The sequence below is a fragment of the Notolabrus celidotus genome, chromosome 23 (assembly GCF_009762535.1).
Source record: "Notolabrus celidotus isolate fNotCel1 chromosome 23, fNotCel1.pri, whole genome shotgun sequence".
In the NCBI taxonomy this organism is placed as follows: domain Eukaryota; kingdom Metazoa; phylum Chordata; class Actinopteri; order Labriformes; family Labridae; genus Notolabrus; species Notolabrus celidotus.
Genome location: NC_048294.1, coordinates 4326708 through 4349947, shown reverse-complemented (window position 1 = coordinate 4349947; position 23240 = coordinate 4326708). Strand labels below are relative to the sequence as shown.

General features: G+C 41.6%; 1 protein-coding gene across 2 annotated transcripts in view; it reads right to left on the bottom strand.

Moving 5' to 3' along the window:
• shroom4 (shroom family member 4) overlaps positions 1-23240 on the bottom strand; it is a 102644-nt gene that overhangs the window by 37621 nt on the left and 41783 nt on the right. For both annotated transcript variants that reach the window (XM_034676754.1, XM_034676753.1), the window contains one exon: positions 18651-18802. In XM_034676754.1, coding sequence (XP_034532645.1) covers positions 18651-18802 — 152 coding nt within the window. The remainder of the gene's footprint in view (positions 1-18650; positions 18803-23240) is intronic.

The window sequence follows — 23240 nt, the reverse complement described above, 5'->3', positions numbered from 1 at the left end:
AGACTTTTAGAGGAATGATCAGAGCAGGGAATGAAGGTAAGTGATGATATGTGGCTGATTTCACGCAGTACTACATATACAGCTTATCATGATAAAGTCTAAACACTAAAAACTTCTAGTTTGCAGGCCTAAGAATGGAAAATGAGCTGGGTTGTGTTCTTGTTTATCATCGAAAAGTGAAATTCCTTAGATTAGATTATGTTGAATCGCATTGTATTGTGTTGTATCTTATAGTATCATATTGTAACGTGTCATATATTGTATTGTGTCATATTGTATCATATGTTGTTGTGTCTTATTGTATCATGGCACATGGTATTGTTTATAATATCATATTGTACTGTTTCGTAACGTGTCGTGTTGTATTATACAGTCTTATCTTATGTTGTGTTGTATCGTATCATAATGTGTCACATCGTACAGTATCGTGTCGTAACGTATTGTATTGTATCATACCGTATTGTATCTAATCCTATCATATTGTATCTTATTGTATCGTATTGTATCTAATCCTATCATATTGTATCTTATTGTATCATAATTTAAATCATACTGTATCGTATGCTATCATATTGCATTGTGTTGTATCATGTCGTACCATATTGTATCGTATTCTATCGTGTCTTATCGTATCATATTGTACCGTTTCGTAATGTGTTGTGTTGTATCCGGTCTTAATTTATATTGTGTTGTATCGTATCATAACCAAGGGAGAGGTTCCGGTGGCTGGTGGTGAGGCTTTCAGCAGTGTGACTGCCCCCTGGTGGCTGGCTGCAGTATAGGTCAAAAAATACGTAGCAGTCAAACTTTAAAAAATAAATACACGTCGTACGAATGTTTCTCACATCTGTATTCTGTGGTGATATGTTTCTTTCTTTCTTTCTTTCTTTCTTTCTTTAACCAGGTAAGAGACTCATTGAGATTTAAAACCTCTTTTTCAAGAGTGACCTGGCCAAGACGGCAGCACAAAATAGGTTACAACACACAAGCACACAAAACAACACAAATAGAATACGGTCACAGTTTCACATGGTTACATGATTACACAGTGCAATCACAGGATCCAATGGAGCTTGTTTCTCTGTCTGTTATGAGTGACTTGAATTCCCCCAGAGTTACAAGATGTGTCAATTTCAAGTCCCTCTGCACATGTAGTTAGTATTTGACTGTTTTGTGTCCAAGGCCTCTTTTTCCTGAAAAGTTTCTTTTTCGTTAGTTATTAGAGTTTAAAAAACGGGGTTTTACTTCCTGTTTCCTTTGATTCACAGCCGCTGTAGAGTGAAACTTTGAGGGTCACACAGCGTCTTGTGACGCTACGCTGTAGGGCGGAGCTTGTTACAGTGGCTTCACAGGCTCTGACTGCACAATGGCGGCGCCCTGGAGAGAGGGATTTTTTGGCTTCAGAACCGTACAACGGGAAGAGGCGGAACAACGCTGTGCATTTTTATTTACAGTCTATGATCATAACGTGTCACATCGTACAGTATCGTGTCGCACAGTATTGTACTGTATCGTAACGTATTGTATCTTTTTGTATCGTATTGTATCATATCATTTTAAATCATATTGTATCGTATGCTATCCTATCACACCGTATTGTTTCGTATCGTAAAGTATCATATTGTATTGTATCGTTATGTAATGTGCCATTTCGTATCGTATTTTATCTTGTGCTACATTGTATCATAACTTGTCCTAGGGTACGGTATTGTATTGTATTGCACTGTATCGTGTCATGTCGAGCCATGTCATGCCATGTCGTGCCATGCTTTATAGTACAGTGTCACAGTATCACAGTATAGTATCACAGCTTCGTGTAACATAACATAATGTCGTAACGTCCAATATAAATCCTAAAGTCACTCCTATGACTAATGATAATGATGACATAAGTCATATTAGTTTGACTGAACATTCCTGAGCCTTTGTTTTATTATAATGTAAACAATAGATGATTTAATACCAATAAGCTGTGGGCGAGCAAAGTTACAGAGTTCAGGGGATTCCTCCCTCTCTCCCTCTCTCCCTCCCTCCCTCTCTCTCTCTCTCTCTCTGTCCCTCTCTCTGTCCCTCTCTCCCTCCCTCTCTCCCTCCCTCTCTCCCTCCCTCCCTCCCTCTCTCCCTCCCTCTCTCTCTCTCTCTCTCTCTCTCTCTCTGGACGCCTCTGATTTATTGTGATGATACTGAATGCCCTGGTTCCTCTTCCATAACACATCTTTTCAGCATGTGTGTGTGCGTCCAAGTTGGCCTCAAGGAATTCGTGTCCATCTAAGACAACCACTCGATGTGTGTGTCTTTCTTTCTTTCTTTGTGTGTGTGTGTGTGTGTGTGTGTGTGTGTGTGTGAGGGGGGGGGGGGGGGTCAGACCAGTGTCATGTATCACTGAGTTGGGGTTTAATGGGCCAGTTAATAAAAACCAGGCCAGAGGAGACAGATAAACTGTAGCAGACCACACGCGTGGAGGACAAACTCACCTACATAGAAGCTTCCACACATATATTACTGCTGATGCACATGTTCTGTCCTGCTACTACTGAACAAACAGAGAGAGAGAGAGAGAGAGAGAGAATCCCTTAAACTCTGTCACCTCTCTCGTCTGCTCCAAGTTTATTTTTGTTCGTCTACATTTTAATGAAAGAAAGGATAACAAATATCCAGATGTTTACCCTTTCTGCAAAAACATACAACACAAAACGATTCAGTGCACAACGAGACGAGACAAAACGAAACAATACGATACAAATTGAAGCAAATGGAATACGATATGATACGATACAAAGTGACACGCAACGATATGATACAATACGGTACGATGAGAAACAATCCGATACAATGGGATACGATACGATATGATACAAAGCGATACCATGCGATGTGAAACCATCCGAAACAATGAGATACGATACGATACGAAATGAAACAATAGGTTAGGATATGATACCATGGGATACCATACGAAACAATACAATATGATACAATATCAAACGATACGATATGATACAATGCGATACCATACGATACCGTACAATACAAAATGGAGAGATACGATAAGATGCGAAACGATACAATATGAATTGATACGATACAATGCGATACCATACGATACCGTACGATACTAAATGGAAAGACACGATACGATTCGATAACTATGCCATACGAAACGGCACGATATGATATAATGCGATACCATACGAAACGATTCAACATGATACAAAACAATACGATACAATTCAATGCACTAAGAAACAAAACAATACGATAGGATACAATACGATACAATAAGATACGATACAATACGGTAGGATACGATACGATACGATACAATGCGATACGATCCGAAAAAAATAATTTTATTTTAACGTAAAGTTACATTTTCATTGGAGAAAGTTCTGTTTGGTTTTGCAATTATAGCTCTTTTAAGAAAGAAAATCTGAACCATCCAAAGAAACTGCGATCTTTGCATCTCTATAGGATATAATTAATCAAGATGAAGTGGGTGGTGAGCTCAAGACTTGATGCCATTTCTAGGCTTGCTCATTTGACTGGTTGATGTCTTTCTTTTGTACATGTACATAAAAAATAACAGTAGTTAAAATAGAAGAACATCAGCAAAAGAAGACCTAAACCTAAACTTCCACGTCCTTTTCCTCATTTGTTTCCTTCTACCTTTATTTTCACACTTGTACTATATATATATATTTATATACGCACACATAATTATACACATATATAACCCCTAAAGAAGACATCTTAAGGGCAAGTGCCAATAAAAGTACCAGGGGCTTGTTAATAGGAATTCTAGCATTACTTAATATTATCACGTAATCATCTGCATAGAGTGATATTTTGCCTTTTTTGTGTTTTCAGCTCGTCTTTCTGCCTTTAAAATACTTTAAAAACTGGAACAACTTCAAAGTTAACTTTTCTATAAGTGTTAGAGTCATGTTAATGTTGCAGGCAGTGCTGCATACAGTTTGAGTGAAGTCATCCCTTCACCTCTGGAGGTTGATGCATCTAAAATGCCCCCATAGACACGCCATCCTTAAGAGCTTTTCTTCTAAGATCATGGACAAGGACTCTATCAGCTTTGCAAAACACAAGAACACAGGTGAATCAGCTCCACATCTGAGGAGGAACACAGTCTCAGTTTTTATGTGAACCAGCTTTTAACCACCTAAACACACTGCCAACCTCGTAAACTCACTTCTTTAGACCTCTGGCGCAAACCGCCCCTCCATCCTGGACTTATCCACTTCATCGAACACAAAAACACACAGTTTCATACTCCTCTGACCACAGTGTCCATAATTCACCCTTAACAGCATCACAGTTAAAGTCATTTACAGTCAGGGGCCTAATCAGACCCAGGATGATGTACTCTTGAGTGTGTGTATGTGTGTGTGTGTGTGTGAGTGTGTGTGTGAGGAAGAGGTCTTGAGGAATGCGAGGAATGCCCATTGTTCACTTTGGGACGGAGTGATGGGGGGCAGACTATTGTGTTTCATGGCTCTTGGCACCGCAGACCTCAGTTCTGCCCCAGTCTCCAGGGACCCTGTGGTACAAAAAGTCTAAACAACGGGATGTGTGTGTGCGCGTGTGCGTGTGTGTTTATGTGTGTGTGCCCATCAATCTGTCTGCTGTGGTCAAACTCCAAACAATCATATGAGTGTTTTTGTGTGTGCATGCACGCAGCAGTCTAAAACAAGCGTCCACTAACGATAAAAAGAAACAGAAGAAGAGTTGAAGCATCGAGTCGGCGTGCACAGAGAGGCGACGGGGAGCGACTGAGGATGAACTCGTCCAGGAAAGAGATGAAAACAAACGTTTCAAGTGAGCAAGAACAAACAAACTGTGAAATTGAGCAGCCCTGCTGGAGCTGCTTGCAGATCCAAACCAAGGATGGAAACAGAGACTGATCAGAGATGATGATGATGATGAAGAGGAGGAGGAGGAGGAGGAGGAGGAGGAGGAGGAGGAGGAGAATCAAACAGAAGACAATTTAGTCATCTTTGTTTTGGCTTAATACAAACAAACGTATGATATATCTAGACGTGCTCGGAAAGGACTGACACCTTCAGACCAAATGTCTGAGATAAGTTAGAGCTTTATTGAACCCTGAACAAATTTTTACTGCCAAATAAGTTCCAAATAAGAGTATGAAATACTATAAGTTAAATCAAATAAATTCAAGTGATTAGGGTTCAATGACAGAAAAATGTGCTTTCAAAAGGTGTTCTGCTCATCGTTTGCAGCACTTGACCCTGAGACAAATTTGCCTCAGAGGCTGCATGGTGTATGGAAGGGTATCAAATTACGCTGTATTGTGTTGCAGTGTTTCATTAAGTTATTTTACGTTATGTACGTTACGTCACATTGCATTGTATTACCTAACATTGAGTTGCGATGCGATACATTGCATTAACTAAGATTGTGTTCCGTTACGTTGTTACGTTACATTGTGTTACGTTGTGTTGTGTTGTGTTACGTTACGTTGTGTTACATTGTGTTACGTTACGTTGTGTTACGTTACGTTGTGTTACGTTGTGTTACGTTACGTTGTGTTACGTTACGTTGTGTTACGTTACGTTGTGTTACGTTGTGTTACGTTGTGTTACGTTGCGTTACGTTGTGTTACGTTACGTTGTGTTACGTTGTGTTACGTTGTGTTACGTTACGTTGTGTTACGTTACGTTGTGTTACGTTACGTTGTGTTACGTTACGTTGTGTTACGTTACGTTGTGTTACGTTACGTTGTGTTACGTTGTGTTACGTTACGTTGTGTTACGTTGTGTTACGTTGTGTTACGTTACGTTGTGTTATGTTGTGTTACGTTACGTTGAGTTACGTTACGTTGTGTTACGTTACATTGTGTTACGTTACGTTGTGTTACGTTACGTTGTGTTACGTTACGTTGTGTTACGTTGTGTTACGTTGTGTTACGTTGTGTTACGTTACGTTGTGTTACGTTGTGTTACGTTACGTTGAGTTACGTTACGTTGAGTTACGTTACGTTGTGTTACGTTACGTTGTGTTAAGTTACGTTGTGTTAAGTTACGTTGTGTTATGTTACGTTGTGTTACGTTACGTTGAGTTACGTTACGTTGAGTTACGTTACGTTGAGTTACGTTACGTTGTGTTACGCTTCTTTACACTACGTTTCTTCACGCTACGTTTCGTTGCGTTACATTACGTTTTGTTACGTTAAGTTACATTTCAATACATCACGTTACATAAGTTACGTTACAATAAGTTATGTTATATTACAGTATGGTAAGTTGGGTTATGTTACGTTGCATTACGTTACGTTGCATTACGTTAAGTTGCATTACGTTAAGGTGCGTAATGTTAGGATGCGTTACGTTAGGTTGTGTTACATTAGGTTGCGTTACGTCTCATTACGTCGTGTTACGATGCGTGGCATTGCGTTGCGTTATGTTGCGATACGATACATTACTGTATATCGTGTTATGTGGCTTGACATTACATTGTATTGCGTTCCATTACGTTACGTTTCATTACAGTACGGTAAGTTGGGTCATATTACTTTACGTTACGTTATGCTACGTTAAGTCACATTACGTTTCGAGCATACTTCATTGGTACGTGTGGTAGTGTTTCGTTCTGTTCATATTGTTTTGTTTTGTATCGTATTTTATTACGTTTCGGTTTGGTCAGGCTGGAACAGAAGAGGATCAAACCCCAAACTGTGGCCAAAAAGTTGGAAGAGCTCCACTTCAGACGTTGTTGAACTTAAATCATCTTTAATTAAAACTAACGCCAACACCACTAAAAACTTTCACGTACAATAATTCCTCAGCCTCTCATTGTTTCAGACGCTTTAGTCGCTACTTTAACTAAAATTATGCAAATACTTAGCATCTTTGTGCAGATTCGTGTAGAGATTGTTCCCCGCGCTGCTCATGGTGGATATTTACAAGACAAGAAAACTGACCATGTATCCCTATGATTTCCAAAAGTTGCTTTTATACAGCTATTGAGAAAAAAGGTCTGAAGTAGTAGCAATACCATGAGACACAAGTTCAAGTCTGAATCAGAAGAGGGGTCACGCAGTCACGACATGTCAAAATCCTCTGTTGTCTTTCACGTGCTCTCCCTGCTCCAGTCTTTCATCTTGTCCTCCCTCTCTCCATCCAGCCTTTAGAAAAATAAATGTTTACTCATGTTCGAGGCAGAGATCAAAGAGTGAGCTCGGATGAAAGAGCTCGGTCATGAAGTCCCGTTTATCCCGTCAAAAACATCAAACCTGATTTCAGCCGGTCTTCTAATTATCATTTTAATTTCCTTTTGTCCTCTCCTCCTCCTCCTCCTCCTGCTGCTCTGCCACGTCACTCCAGCTGAGTCTGTTTAATATTTGCTGCTTTGATGCCCTTTAGACTCCCGTCCACACGTGTGCGGATATTTTTGACAACATTGTTTTTTAACAGTTTTAGGTCACTGAAAAGTTGGGTTTTGGAAAACATCTTCCAAGGTGTATTTGTGTGGACAGCTGAGACAGGTTTTAGGTAACGCTGATGTCATCACCTCAACTTGCACTTGGCAATTGTTATTTATATACATAGTTTATACCAAGATGGCGGGCTACTGGTTTGTTTATGTCTGCTCTGTTCTGTTAGGTTTAATTGCATGTTTAGAAGGAAACTTAGCTGTTCTGCATCTTTACACTGCGGCACAAGGGCGGATATATATAACACAGTAAATAGGTTTTAATTTAACACTCTGTACACAGCTTGAATTGAGCATAGCGTTAGTTCATGCAGGCTACAAAGTCAAGCTAGACCCACAATACATCGGCTGCTCTTAAGGCCAGTCATACATCTATGCATCATGCTCTGCCTGCCTTCTCCGCTGCTCCCCCTCGTTCACCCAAGCTCCTCCTTTCTGGTGTGTCTAATTTTACCAGTGTCATATGTATTGTCACTGATGCCCGCTCTGTTCTATAACCCGAGATGTCTTTGCTGCTGCTCTCCCTGCCTTGGCTTTTCATGTATGCACATTAAAGGGAGGGGACGTGTGTTCTCCTCATCTAAGGCTCTGGCATTCCACTTAGGCACATGGAAGGTCAGGGAGCTGCCAAAAAAAGAGCCTGTGTGTCTTTGCTGCTGCTCTCCCTGCCTTGGCTTTTAATGTATGCACATGAAAGAGAGAGGTGTGCTCTGCCTACCTAAGACTCTGGCATTCCAAGTAGGCACATGAAAGGGCAGGGAGCTGCCAAAATAAAGAGTCTGGGGGTCTTTGCTGCTCTCCCTGCCTTGACTGCATGTACGCACATGTACGAGGTGGGAGGCGTGCTCTCCCCACCTAAGGCTCTGGCATTCCACGTAGGCACAAGAAAGGGCAGGGAGCTGACAAAACAAAGAGCCTTGGGGTCTTTGCTGCAACTCTCCCTGCTTTGGCTTTTCATGTATTCACATAAAAGAGAGGAGAGGTGTGCTCTCCCCGCCTAAGGCTCTGGCATTCCACGTAGGCACATGGAGCTGTAAAAAAAAGAACCTAGGGATCTTTGCTGTTGCTCTCCCTGCCTTGGCTTTTAATGTATGCACATGAAAGAGAGAGGAGGTCTGCTCTGCCTACCTAAGACTCTGGCATTCCAAGTAGGCACATGAAAGGGCAGGGAGCTGCCAAAATAAAGAGTCTTGGGGTCTTTGCTGCTGTCCCTGCCTTGACTATGCATGTACGCACATGTACGAGGTGGGAGGTGTGCTCTCCCCACCTAAGGCTCTGGCATTCCACGTAGGCACAAGAAAGGGCAGGGAGCTGACAAAACAAAAAGCCTTGGGGTCTTTGCTGCAACTCTCCCTGCTTTGGCTTTTCATGTATTCACATAAAAGAGAGGAGAGGTGTGCTCTCCCCACCTAAGGCTCTGGCATTCCACGTAGGCACATGGAGCTGTAAAAAAAAGAGAGCCTAGGGATCTTTGCTGCTGCTCTCCCTGCCTTGGCTTTGCATGCATGCACATGTAAGAGATGGGAGATGTGCTCTCCCCACCTCAGGCTTTGGTGTTCCACATAAGCACAGTCATATCACCGAACACTAAATACAGCTGCTTCTCGCTCACGAAGACGCTCAATGTTTCACAATGTTCTTCTAACGTGTTTGACGTGACAGACTGGTTACACATTATCGCTACCTTCTGGACTGGCATGCTTATGTGGGCATATAGTCGAGCTATACACAGTAACAGCATTTCGAAAAAAGGTCTTACATAACTTGTGAGTTTTGAATGCTTGTAGCCACACCTGGCACTAAAACACCATTTCCTCTTCCATCATTATCAGTAAATGATCTGTTTGGTCTCCGTCCAGCTCCCATTAAAGCGGCTTCTTTTCACACAGACACTGTTTTCACCGACACGTTAAGGTCCAAGGTGGACGGGAAGTGGAGGGGGAAACTTTGGAGGGAACAGGAAATGATGCCAAAGTTGAAGAATGTCCTCCTGCCTCTTTCACGGCTGCCCAGTGAGAGAAACACACACACACACGAAAACACAACACACACTGTGTACAGTCTGATCTAACAAAGGGTCGGTGAAAACAGGAAGTACTAAAGAGGAAACATTTCCAGGTCAAGCCAACAAAACATCCCTGACATTCTTTCCTGTCCAGAAATATTTTGGCAAAAATCATCAGTTTCTTAAAACGCAGTGAAACATTCAAAGAGAAATACTCTCTAAATACAAAAACAGTGCACTAATACGAGTAAGTAGATATGTATATGCAGTAATATTAATATTAAAATACGATGTTCGTGAACTTTCTGGTTTAAGTAAAATTACAATTTTTACATACATTTTAAAGTTCAGGAAATTTTCTGGAAATTTCGAGAAAGATTGGGATTTGGGATATTCTTGGAAATTTACGGCTGAAATTTTTCAAACTTAAGTCCATTTTGGGAAATGTCCTAATTTAAAATTTAGTTGAAATTTTCATTTTTTTGGGATAATTTTGGTCATGGAAATATCCAAAAAGTTAGACACACTTCTGTCCCAAATTTCGGAAAAAATACTCTTTATTAATATATACATATATTATCATTCAAAGTGAATATTTTGCATTTGAATTTAAGCATACATTGATGCATGATGCCACTTAAAAAAAAAACATTAATAAAAATTCAATAAAATATTCTCCCCCCTTTTTTCACTCCAGTCCTATAGGGGGCGGTATTGCACCTCCAGGTAAATTTTACAACCACCCTATATACCAGATAAAAAAATGCTAAAAAATCAACTCTGGTTAGATTTATTTTCACGCAACAGTTTTTGAAAAAAGTCGGCAATTTTTTGGAAATTTGTTGGAAAATTTGGGGAGTTTTTTTTCTTTCTTTCTTTTTTTAAGTTATATTTTTGGGCATTTCACCTTTACTCGAAAGTACAGCTAAAGAGAGACAAGAAATGTGGGGAGTGGAGAGACGGGGAGGACATGCAGTGAATGGTGGGGGCCAGAATCGAACCTGCGACCTCTGAGACGAGGGCTATAGCCTCTGTACATGGGGCGCGGGCTTATACCACTAGGCTAATGGCGCCCTGTAGGGATGGGTACCGAATTCGGTACTTTTATAGGTACCAACCGAATTCCGTCGGTACTACCGACTACCGACTCACGTAAAATCAAACGGTACCATGTTTCGGTACCTGAACGCATCCCTGTGACTGTGAGGGAGTAGAAGAGGAGGATATGTTCCATACTTTCGCCCTGTAATAAAGTTTGAGACTGATCGAGTGGACGTCTCTGCGGGAGCGCGCCAAACGGAGCCTGCAGCTGACGGGCAAGCGCACTCACTGCGAGGCAGAACTTCATGAGGATTAAGTTTATTTTCTACAGTCTATGGTTGAGACTGACCCTCTCGCTCCGACTACCTGCCCTGTTTATAACCGTTCCTGTGTGCGTGAATGCCCAACAAGTAAGTTGTGTGTCCTGTTATTATAAAGAGACGGAGAACTGACCTTTTCCCGTCCTCAGGCATTCACGTTTGTTCATTGATAAACTCCAGAAAGAGCAATTAGACGCCACGAGCACGTGTCAGCTAATATATCTAATCACCTATATAATCCTGTTTCTGTTCATTTCATGTTAAATTGAATAAAAATGTTAAATTAAACTAATTTGAGATTTTTAAAAAAAGTAATATTTATTACTACATAAAAACACAAAAGTACCAAAAATTGGTACCGTTGAGTACCGGTACCGATTCCCAGGTACCGGGTATCGGTACCGTATCGGTTCAAATGTGAAAGGTACCCATCCCTAGCGCCCTGTCAATTTGATTTCCAATTTTCTGTTTTGTTTTTTTTCAAAGTAGAAGAGCAAAACTTCGTTCTTCCATAAGTTGTCATCTCTGGCATGTATTTTGATGATTTAAGGAAAGTGAAACATGAATGCATGTGTTCAGTTTGTCGTGTTTCTGCAGGTTTTCAGAGTAATGAGGCCCTAAAACTTCTGTTTCTGCTGAGCCAACATAAAGAAGTGTCAGTCAAAGTTTGTTTACGTCTCAGGCTCTGTTTTTGTGTCGGAGTTCATTACATTCTTTAAGACAGAGGATGTCTTAATTAGGGGGAAAATAAAACCCGACTTTACGGCGTTGTGGTCCCTTTTTTTCACCGTCACTCTGCCTGTAAAAACGTCCATAAAGCATCACTCCTGAATTTAAAGTGAAACAGATCCAAACACACTGCTGTCTTTTTCTCTCACTGAACCGTTGGGCATGCCAGTAAATTCCTGTGGTCGGACAAATTTAGCCTGCAGAGCCGCTCTGCTTTCAGCCGTACCGGACAATGCGGAGAGTCTCAGCTGAATATATTTTATTCAGAGAGTGAACAATGATGTGAGAAGATGAAACAATGGACGGAATAAAAAGCAGAGTTAAGGCTGAACGTCTTGGACGAGAATCAGCGAGTTCTATTACAGAGGAGAGATCCAGCATCAGAAAACATGAGAATCAAATGTTTTTCATTTCCTGTCTTACACAACTCTATTAATGTAACACAAACCTGTCGGATACAATGCGCCCTTCTTTAAATCCCATACATGCTTCCATTTAAAGCTCACCAGCCAACCTTTAGGAGAAAAACTCGCACAAAAGCACCATTTTCCATCCCTTTACTAAAGCCGAACAAATCATCATCTCTCCCCGCCAACTCCTCATTTCCTTCCTCTGCGTTTACATCATATAATTAACTCCAATATGAACATTTTCCAAGCCTGCTGCTTCAGTAAAGAACTCTTTTATTCACTCGGTCTCCTGCTGTAACGCGGGGAGAACCCTGGTGTGGGATTTCCTCGAGAGTCCAAGAGGAGCGTACAGAATGAAGCTGCTCCCACTCTGACTTTGGGTTTAGTGACTTTTAATTGAGCTTAGAATAACAGAAAAGGGCACTCACACAAATTACCAACACTTACTAACATGCTTGTACACACACACGTACAACACATAAGAAAATATTGGCAGAGAAGAGTTTGGCAGGCGGCCATCTTGGGTAGCAATAAGAAGCAGTGAATAATGACATAAACGTTTTAGTCGTACAAATATATTATCCATCTATCCCGAGACAAGCTCCTTAGTTTCTCCCTCCAGGAGGTGATATATGGAGCCCAGCAAGACCAGGACAAGTCCAAGAGGAGAACTTTAATTGCTGTCGTCTCAGATCTCAGTTTTTGAGGAGCTAGCTTAAACACGTGTGAAAACAACACTGTTTGAATGTTTTGATGGCGGGTTTTAGATTCACCATTTATTCTCCTCTTTTTCTTAATTCTGGTCTCCCTCTCTTTTCTCTTTTCATAGACCTTTCTGGAGTCCCTGAGCTCCCTTGTCTCGTAGGTTCCTCTGGATCTCTGCTGCTGTGGACGTGCCAGACTCCAGCTGCTACATCTACTACTATCTCTTCTCTCTTTTATTCCTTTCTTCTTTCTTTCTTTCTTTAATTCCTTTTTCCTTTCATTCCTTTCTCTCTTTTATTAAATTTTCCTTTAATTCCATTCATCTTTCGTTCTTTCTTTCCTTTCATTCAGTCCTTTTTTCTTTCTCTCTTTTATTCCTTTCTTCTTTTTTTCTCTCTTTTATTCCTTTCTTCCTTTCATTTTTCCATTCATTCCTTTCTTCTTTCTTTCTTTCTCATTTTTCCTTTCATCCCTTTCTGCTTTCTTTCTTCCTTTCTTTCTCTCTTTGTTCTTTCCATGTTCCTTCATCCTTTATGTCTCCTTTTCTCATCCCATCCTTTCCTTCTGTCATCCCTTCACCATTTATTCTCCTCTTTTTCTTTCTTCTCGTCTCCCTCTCTTTTCTCTTTTCATAGACCTTTCTGGAGTCCCTGAGCTCCCTTGTCTAGTAGGTTCCTCTGGATCTCTGCCGTAGACGTGCCAGACTCCAGCTGCTACAACTACTACTATCTGTCTCATCACTATCATCTCTCTCTCTCTCTCTCTTCATCTCCCTCTATCCCTCTCTCCAACCCAAACATGGTCTCAGCAGAGGTGTGTCTAACATGAGTCTGGTCCTGCTCAAGGTTGCTACCTGTTATTCCCTCTACTGCTCACATCATAATTGCAGCCACTAATGGTCTCCAAACAATACATATAACTATTAGTCTTAGCAAACTATTAAACAGCAGACTCAAATTGTGTCCTCAGCAGATGTGTGTCTAACGTGAGTCTGGTCCTGCTGGAGGTTTCTGCCTGTTAAAGGAAGTTTGTCCTTGCCACTGTAACTTGCTAAATGCTGCAAAGTGCTCTGCTCATGGTGGATTAAAGATGAGATCAGACTGAGTCCTGTCTGTAAGATGGGACTGGATCTTATCCTGTCTTGATGTTGGGTCTTTGTTCATAATAGAACATAGAGTACGGTCTAGACCTGCTCTGGATTGATAGATTGATTGTGAACCCTGATCTTTACGCTACAATGGAATCATATAAAACCCAAGACAAGCTTTTAACACCTCCAAGAATAAGGCCATAAAAGAAGGTGTATAATAACGTAAACTTACATTAATCTGTGCAGATTATGTGAATAATCTGTGTGTTTTTATGAGGTTTAAGTGTCAGAGTCTCTCTTTACGCCTCCATAAAGCTGTTATTTAAAGTCTGGCAGCAGCACGTGAACATTTCCAACTTGCTCATGAATCAAACTCACTTTGATTGACACGTTTCTGACGCTAACAGTTGATCTCAGCTTCAGTTTTTGGGCGGGGGACTCTGCTGATCTCTGACCTGGACTCTGTGCCAGCCGGGTTTTCCCTCATTACCGTAGGAACAAGGAACCCTCCTGGAAGGTTCTGTGGCTGTCTGCTGCCAGACTTCACTCTCACACACGGCTTGTTTCGCGGTGATGAAATGCTCACACTCGCACACTTGGCTCTTGGATTTAACTGTGGAAAGGCAAAACTCATTACCACCTCTTTTTCAGACACACATAAAAACCTGGTGATGTAATTTAAGTCCCAATTACATCTTTCCAAAACCTTATTAGAGACACTGTTTGACTAAGAATGAATGAAAAAGAACAATGAATGCCTCATCTGACATAATCATGAAGGCATCATTGAATAGAGCCAGGGGTAAACAAGAGCACATAGATTTGAGATTAGAGGAGTGCATACTTTATACTTCCAATAAAAACTCTGACACATGCTGTTGTTAATGCACTATACTTCATTTTTTAAATTTAAGCAGCAGTAGTTTATACTTTGCACCACCTAGAGGAAAAGAAGGGTATAGCTACTGCAAGCGGACACTGGTGCCTCCTACAGGCAGTGAGCGGTAAGGTCGATTCTGTAGCATCAAATCACATGAAACGGTGTCCTCAAACTCTTTCCAAACAGAGCAAGTTTGCATCAACATCAAGACCGGATCAGATCCAGTCCCATCTTACAGACAGGACTCAGTCTGATCTCATCTTAATCCACCATGAGCAGAGCACTTTGCAGCATTTAGCAAGTTACAGTGGCAAGGACAAACTTCCTCTAACAGGCAGAAACCTCCAGCAGGACCAGACTCATGTTAGACACACATCTGCTGAGACCGAGTTGGAGAGAGGGATAGAGGGAGGTGAAGAGAGAGCGAGAGAGATGATAGAGGTAAGACTGATAGTAGTAGTTGTAGCAGCTGGAGTCTGGCACGTCCACAGCAGCAGAGATCCAGAGGAACCTACGAGACAAGGGAGCTCAGGGACTCCAGAAAGGTGTAAGAGAAAAGTGAGGGAGACCAGAAGAAAGAAAAAGAGGAGAATAAATGGTGAAAGAATGACAGAAGGAAAGGACGGTGTGAGAAAAGGAGACATAAAGGATGAAGGAACATGGAAAGAACAAAGAGAGAAAGAGAGAAAGAAAGAAAGAAAGAAAGCAGAAAGGAATGAAAGGCACAAGGAATAAAAGAGAGAAAGAAAGAAGAAATGAATAAAAGAGAGAAAGAAAGAAAGAAGAAAGGAATAAAAGGAAAAATTAATAAAATAGAGAAAGAAAGAAGGAAGGAATAAAAGAGGCAGGCAGAAACCTCCAGCAGGACCAGACTCATGTTAGACACACATCTGCTGAGGCTGTGTTGGAGAGAGGGATAGAAGGAGATGAAGAGAGAGAGATGATAGTGGTGAGATGGATAGTAGTTGTAGGATTTGGAGTCTGACGCGTCCACAGAAACAGGTTGTCTCATCAACGCAACTGAACTTCTCCTTCTTTTCTTTCTCTGTCTGTTTTTTGTTTGTTTGTTTAACTCGTGTTGATTATTTCACAGCTGTCTCCACTCTCCTCTAACACCATGTTTTTTCTTTGTGCTTGTGTTGTTTTAATATTCTGCAGAGTGAAGGAAGCGGTGTTAGAAAATTAAGACGTGCACGTTCTGAAGTTCACCCAAACGATAAATGAATCGATCGAACAAAACGATCTCTTAATGGACGAGGAGAAGCCGTTCATTACATGCTGACTCTGCTGACTTTCACACACCCTAATCCCACACACTCTCACACACACACACACACACACAGGGTTGGGAAAGCCCCTTGGACGCAGACATGCAGCACATACCAGACACTGACACACACGGTGGACTCGACTGGGTGGCATGCTCATAACGAACAGCATTCCTCCACACACACATGTCTGTTTATGTGCTGTCTGTGTGAAAGTGAGTGCAGAGCGGTACTGTATGTTTGTGTGTAAGTGCTGGCCTGTGTGTGTGTGTGTGTGTGTCTAACAGCATTAGACAGAGGTCCCATCTCCTCAAACAGAAACAGGAGCAGGAGAGCGTTCTGACTGCTGGGACGGCTGATCTGGTTTCAAAGCCAGAACGAGGCGAGCTGCTGCCAAACAGCTGCGTGAAACAGTCCGAGGAGACAGAGAGAGACTGTTCTGGAACCATTAAGATGGTCCACACTGGTGTGCAGTCTGAGTCTAATTAAGACTTAGGAGTATATCTACATTAAAGTGGTGTCAAAGTTCAGAAAAATGACATAAAATAAGGATAAAAGAGGAAAATATCAACTTTAACTTTACTTTTAAACATGTGCTGCAGTTCCACTTGTGTCCACTAGGTGGCAACAACACCAAGAGTGTTTGAATTTTTAGAAAGGTGATTAAAAAGTACTGAAGGTATCAAATATAACTCTTGGATCAAACTTAGTCTAAATCTGCAGATGTGTTTATAGCCTCATTGAAAAGTATGCTGAGCAGGTGGTTATGCAAACCAGAACCCTGACAGGGTGAGCAGGACGGTGACGCAAAGTGGAGAGGTCTTGTCTCACATTAGTGCCCTTTAACTGTCATTGTTTCCTCACTCTCAGCCTAAAATGAGCATGACAGTTTCTGCCTCAAAATTAGCGATATCAGAAGGCGCACATTTTTGCCACAGTGTCAACAGGAAGCAACAGGATTGGGGTCCCTGCACATGGCGTCGCTTTTGCTGTTAAGATTGAATCACAGTTTTTTTGGAGTTTGGACCGATTAGACTCAAGTGTTAAACAGACAGATTTTAAGCATGAGTGCAACCATCTTTCCGACTTTTTCGACTTAAATTAACGATAAAATTATTTGCCCAGGGGCACTAGTAGCCTAGCGGTCTAAGCACCCCACATACAAAGGCTACAGTCCTCGTCGCAGGGGTCACCTGTTCAATTCCTGAACGGTCGACCATTTCCTGCATGTCTTCCCCCGCTCTCTACTCCCCATACTTCCTGTCTCTCTTCAGCTGTCCTATGCAATAAAGGCAAAAAGCCCCAAAAATATAACTTGAAAAAAAAAAAATTTCGCCCATGCATTTGACAGTCTATAATTCATGAGCGACATCATTGCACATGTTTTCCTGATGTGTGCACACATTATATTGTTTCCCAGAGTTGAATTGTTGAGGAGTGAGACATCTTGCATCCACACTATCTTTGCTGAGAACCGTGCATGCAAAACATAGTCTGTATAATAAATGGATGTAGTATTCGTGATGTCACCCATCTGTCCCTGAAGCCAATCATTGGCAGGTGCCATATTGGAAATGCTGAACTCAACCTAACTTCGTCCGAGCTAGTGTGAGGTAAAGAGGCAGGCCTTTACCCTTTTCTCTATCAGCTACAGGGTGCCTTCCTGTCAATAAAGTCAGGCATGCCCTTATTTGGGCAAAACTAGTAAGTTCAATTACTTTGAGAATACATAGTTATAAAAATTCACCCAGTACAGTGTGTGCCGATAGAGAAATGAGCTACTCAGACTTAAACTGTTTTTTGAACCAGGCTGTAAACATGTTTAATTCTGCTGTAAAGTTTGTCTTTTTTGAATGGGTGTGTATGTGGTTTCCTGTGTTTCTGCAGCCAGCCTCAAGTGGACGCTCGATGAACTTCAGTTTATAACACTTCCGCATTGGCTTCATATTTTGAGACCAGAGGTTGCTGCTTGGGAGAGGCGTGCTCGTGACAAAGTGGATTCAAAACGCCAGAAACTCTGGACTTAAAGCTGGAAGATTGACCGGTGTTCCACTTTAAAAAGAGACCCTGTTAACTGGAGACTTTCAGCCAGATGCGTCCCTTACAAACGTCTCCAGATGATCATTAAATGCATTTTAATAAAACTGAACTAGGATGCATTCCCGAGGTCTCCTTCTGTGTTTCAACAGCTGATGTAAACTTGACCACCACTGACAGGTAGCCAGTTTACAGGGTCACTCTTCTGAGTATAACACCAGGAGCTGACAGAAACGTATTCCCACTATCGGACTCCAGAGGAGACGATTGTTCAGGAGTTATCAAACCAAGTGAATCACAGGTGTGTGATGTTATTGTGGACAGTGTCCGTCCTCTTCTTGTTTGTGTCCTCTCTATCCGTATTCCAAACGATTACTAACACACATTCCCAGACGCTCCCTCCTCCCCTCTCATCAGACTTTATCAGCTTTCCTTCTTACACCCTTGGGGTCAAAGGTCACTTCCTGTTAGACGGGGGCCTCGGTGTGTGTTTGCATGTCAGGCTAGCACACTTCTACCATACCAGGAAAAACACACTGCTTTGTGTCTCCTCCCTCACCTTTGACTCACTTTGGACAAAACAGGAGGCGACAAACGCACGTCCGTTTACGAAGAGAAACTCAAATCATTCTCTTTGAAGTCGTGAAACTATTCGTGTCACATCTCGTTTGCGTGTCAGAGAAAATGAGTTGGTTGTTTACCTCCGGACCGCCAGCTTCAGGATCCTGTACGAGCCCTTGATGAGGATGAGCGCCTCCTGCCTGCTGCCGTAGAGGGCGGAGCCATTTATGTTAATGAGCTCGTCTCCCACTTTCAGCTTCTTGCACAGCGCCGCCTTCCCTCCATCCTCGATCTGCAAACACAAACATAAGTAATCCGTGTTAATAGCAGGATCACGTGTCTCCTGCTCACCCTGTCAGGGTTTCCATTCGCTGTAACAACCCACTCATGATACACGACCCCTGACCTCGTCGGCATAAAAGAGGAGAAGCTGGAGAGCAAACAAAAGAACATTCAGATTAAGAGAAAAAAAGTCACTCGAGGATTCTTTGATGCTGCCAGAAAAACTCCTTTAAAACTATTTCTGGAGACATTTCTGTCAAAGTGTCTCCGTCTCCATCGCAACGCAGTCTTAAAAAACGTCTCCAAAACAGCCTGGACCAAACACCCCACAGAAACTCGTCACATTCCTCCATAAAAGACTGTTTCTGTGTGTGTGTGAGTGACTGCCGCTCACACAGTGGTGAAGCCTGTGTTGTCGAAGCATCGCTGGGATGTTTCACAGAGAGCCGAAACACTGACGGGCGTGCTGGTCGGTGCGGTGTGAGGTTTGAGGTCGGCCGTAAATCACAACAACAGTCGAGGAAAGAAAGAAAGGAGGATGAGAGAGAGAGAAAAAGAGAGAGAGAGAGGAACAACATAGATGAACTGCTGACCGACTTTCTGATTGGACGAAAGAAAGAGGGAACAAAGCGGGTCGAATCTGCTGAAAATGTAAAATGTGTGATGGATATGTTTGTATTTTTCAGATTGTGAGATGTTTCAACCTCTCGAAAAGTAGTATGGGAGGTAGAGCCGTCACCTCTCCTTTGGAATCATCTACCAGTCAGGGTCAGGGAGGCAGACACCCTCTCTACTTTTAAGAGTAGGCTTCAAACTTTCCTTTTTGATGAAGCTTATAGTTAGAGCTGGATCAGGCTTAGACCAGGTCTTAGTAATGCTGCTATAGGCTTAGACTGACACACTGGGATCCTGTCTTTCCCTCTCTCTCCTCTCTCTGCCTGTCTCTTACTGTAACTCTTCCTGTCCCTTTAAAGTTACTAACCATAGACCTTTCTGGAGTCCCTGAGCTCCCTTGTCTCGTAGGTTCCTCTGGATCTCTGCCGTAGATTCCTTTTTTGGGTCTGTCATTCTTTCTTTCTTTCTTTCTTTCTTTCTTTCTTTCTTTCTTTACTTCTTTCTCTTTTTTCTTTTTATTCCTTCTTACTTTCTTTCTTACATTCCTTTTTCCTTTCATTCATTTCTCTCTTTTATTCCTTCCTTCTTTCTTTCTCTATTTTATTAATTTTTCCTTTTATTCCTTTCTTCTTTCGTTCTTTCTTTCCTTTCATTCCATCCTTCTTTCTTCTTTCGTTCTTTCTTTCTCTCTTTTATTCCTTGTGCCTTTCATTACTTTCTGCTTTCTTTCTTTCTTTCTTTCTTTCTTTCTTTCTTTCTTTATCTCTTTGTTCTTTCCATGTTCCTTCATCCTTTATGTCTCCTTTTCTCACCCCGTCCTTTCCTTCTGTCATTCTTTCACCATTTATTCTCCTCTTTTTCTTTCTTCTGGTCTCCCTCACTTTTCTCTTACACCTTTCTGGAGTCCCTGAGCTCCCTTGTCTCGTAGGTTCCTCTGGATCTCTGCTGCTGTGGACGTTCCAGACTCCAGCTGCTACAACTACTACTATCCGTCTCCCCACTATCATCTCTCTCTCTCTTCATCTCCCTCTATCCCTCTCTCCAACACGGTCTCAGCAGATGTGTGTCTAACATGAGTCTGGTCCTGCTGGAGGTTTCTGCCTGTTAAAGGAAGTTTGTCCTTGCCACTGTAACTTGCTAAATGCTGCAAAGTGCTCTGCTCATGGTGGATTAAGATGAGATCAGACTGAGTCCTGTCTGTAAAATGGGACTGGATCTGATCCGGTCTTGATGTTCGGTCTTTGTTAATAGTAGAACATAGAGTGTTAATCAGATTGAGGTGTCTCCCTCTCTCCTGTATCAGCTCCCCACTGAACATAACAGCTGTTTGAAAACTCTCCGGGGCGTATAAAGGAACAAATTCCTGATTACAGACTGTGAAATAGAGGGCAGACTTGTCTTCCTCTTCCTCTCCCTCCATCATTCATTCATTCTTTCTCTCCTGTAGAAATCAAAGGCCTGCATGTCGTGGAAACACAGGCCTGATGTTACGCTTTAAGGGTTTTACAGACGCACAGCGGGGCGCTTTACGCTGGGAGCCAACTCAAACATAAATCTAGATGGTTCGTAAATTAACTCCCGCTCACTGTCGAGTTCTCCTGGGCTGAACGCGAACACTTTAAACTTACTCTAAAGGTTAATATTTTTAAATTTGATCCCGCTGTGATTCCTCCTAAAACACTGGAAAGCTTGAAGCAGGAAACCACATCTGAGCTCAGCAGCTGGAACGCAACGTTGGGTTTTAATACCGTCTAATGTCAGGAAAGTTTATGTCTTTCTTGTGGAAGTAAGATTTTCATTCGAATGTGGACGGTCCTTAAACCAACCCTTCAGATTCAAAGATTCAAGATTCAAAGGTTTTTATTGTCAATTTTCACTGTATATACGAAGACATACAGGAAAATCAAGATGCTGTTTATCTCTTCCAACTCTTAAATGGCAAAAAATTTAAATATAAAATACAATAAAATTATAATAAAATACCTTATATTAAATATAATATTCAGATAACAGTATTTGACTGTCCTTTATATAGGCATGACACTTTTTCTGGAGTTCAGTGTCACATTATCTCTGATATCAGCATATTCGAGTCACAAATTGAATTTGTTAAACACATTTTTGTTGGGAAAAAGCCACTTTAGTCACTTTCCTGTCTTTTTTAACTAAAATAAATCTCCTTACAAACTAAAATAAAGTAATACAGCTAGCAGGTTTAATGTGTCAGACAGGTTTACTGTACTAAGATATAAAAAGTTAAGCCAAAGTTAGCAGCAGCTCAGGTAGCAACCCCCAAAAGCTCCACCAAAAAAGTGTTGGACCTAGTTATAACCATAGACTGTATAAATAATGGACGTAGTATTCGTGACGTCACCCATCTGTTTCTGAAGTGCTGTTTTGAGGCCAATCGTTGGCGGCAGCCATATTGGAAATGTTTAACTCAACCTAACTTCTGTCGAGCGATTGTGACGTAAAGAGGCGGGCTTTGAGCCTCCTCGCCAACAGCTACAGTGTTCCCGCCTGTCAATCAAGTCAGCTGTGCCTCTCATTGGAAGACTCGTAATCTCAATATCTTTGAAATTACCCCGTACAGTGTGTGCCGATTGAGAAACGAGCTATCCAGACTACACTCGTTTTTGTACCAGGCTGTAAACATGTTTATTTCTGCTGTAAAGATCGGCTTTTTTGAATTGGTGTGTATGTGGTTTCTGGTACTTCCGGAGCCCGCCTCAAGTGGACACTCGATGAACTGCAGTTTTTAGCACTTCCGCATTGGACTCATATTTTTAGACCGGAGTTTGCCACTTGGTTATAACCTAGAATTTTTTTTTTAGGATGTGAACAATGCAGATGTAGGAACCCTGAGTTAAGAAGTGCACCAGGCAAAAAGTAGACTCATTTTACCACCTTTTGTTTTTTACCAAAAATACTTCTTCAGTGTTTTTTACAAGTTTAAATCCTCTGATCTGTTTGTCTTGACATGAAAATGTTTCTGTGATTAATTCGACTTATGAAGGATAAAGACTTAAGGGTCATCTTGAGACTTGTTCAATGTATCGCCCAGCCCTACACGATGTGAACACTCTAGTATGGCCTTGCAGTTTTTGTCACAACTATAGGCCGTTAAGAATCACACACACACACACACCAGCAAGAGTCTCTTTTTCTTACCGTCACACAAACCAAAACACACCAGAGCCTTTTGTACTTCCTGTTTCCACCTTTACCAAGATAGCCGACTACACCCTGTGAAAACACAGCTTTCCCCATATGTTCCCAGACCACAGAGAACACACACACACTCACAAACACACACACACACACGATTCATAATGTACACATATATACACTAAAAGAGCCTCTGGCGGGAGCTGGACGCACTGTTCATTTGTTTCTAATGAGTTTTACATTATGAAAACAAACTAGAGACTGAAACTGTTTCTGGAATGTTTTAACACTGGAGACACAAACACACACACACACACACACACACACACACACACACACACACACACACACACACAAACACACGGTTCCCAAACAGAACACGGATGGTTGAGAAACTCAAATACACAACAATAAAATGACCTTTCATTATCCAGTAATTCATCAAATATAACTATAAACAGCACTGGTGGAGAACACACACACACACACACACACACACACACACACACACACACACACACACACACACACACTCTAACTGTGTGTTCTGCTTCCTTCTTCTTGGAGTATTAACGTTCCCTTAAGCTCAAAAAACAATCTGTTGTTTCCACACAGATTACAGAGAGGGGGATGAAAAGAGGAAAGAGAGGATGTAGAGGTGAGGA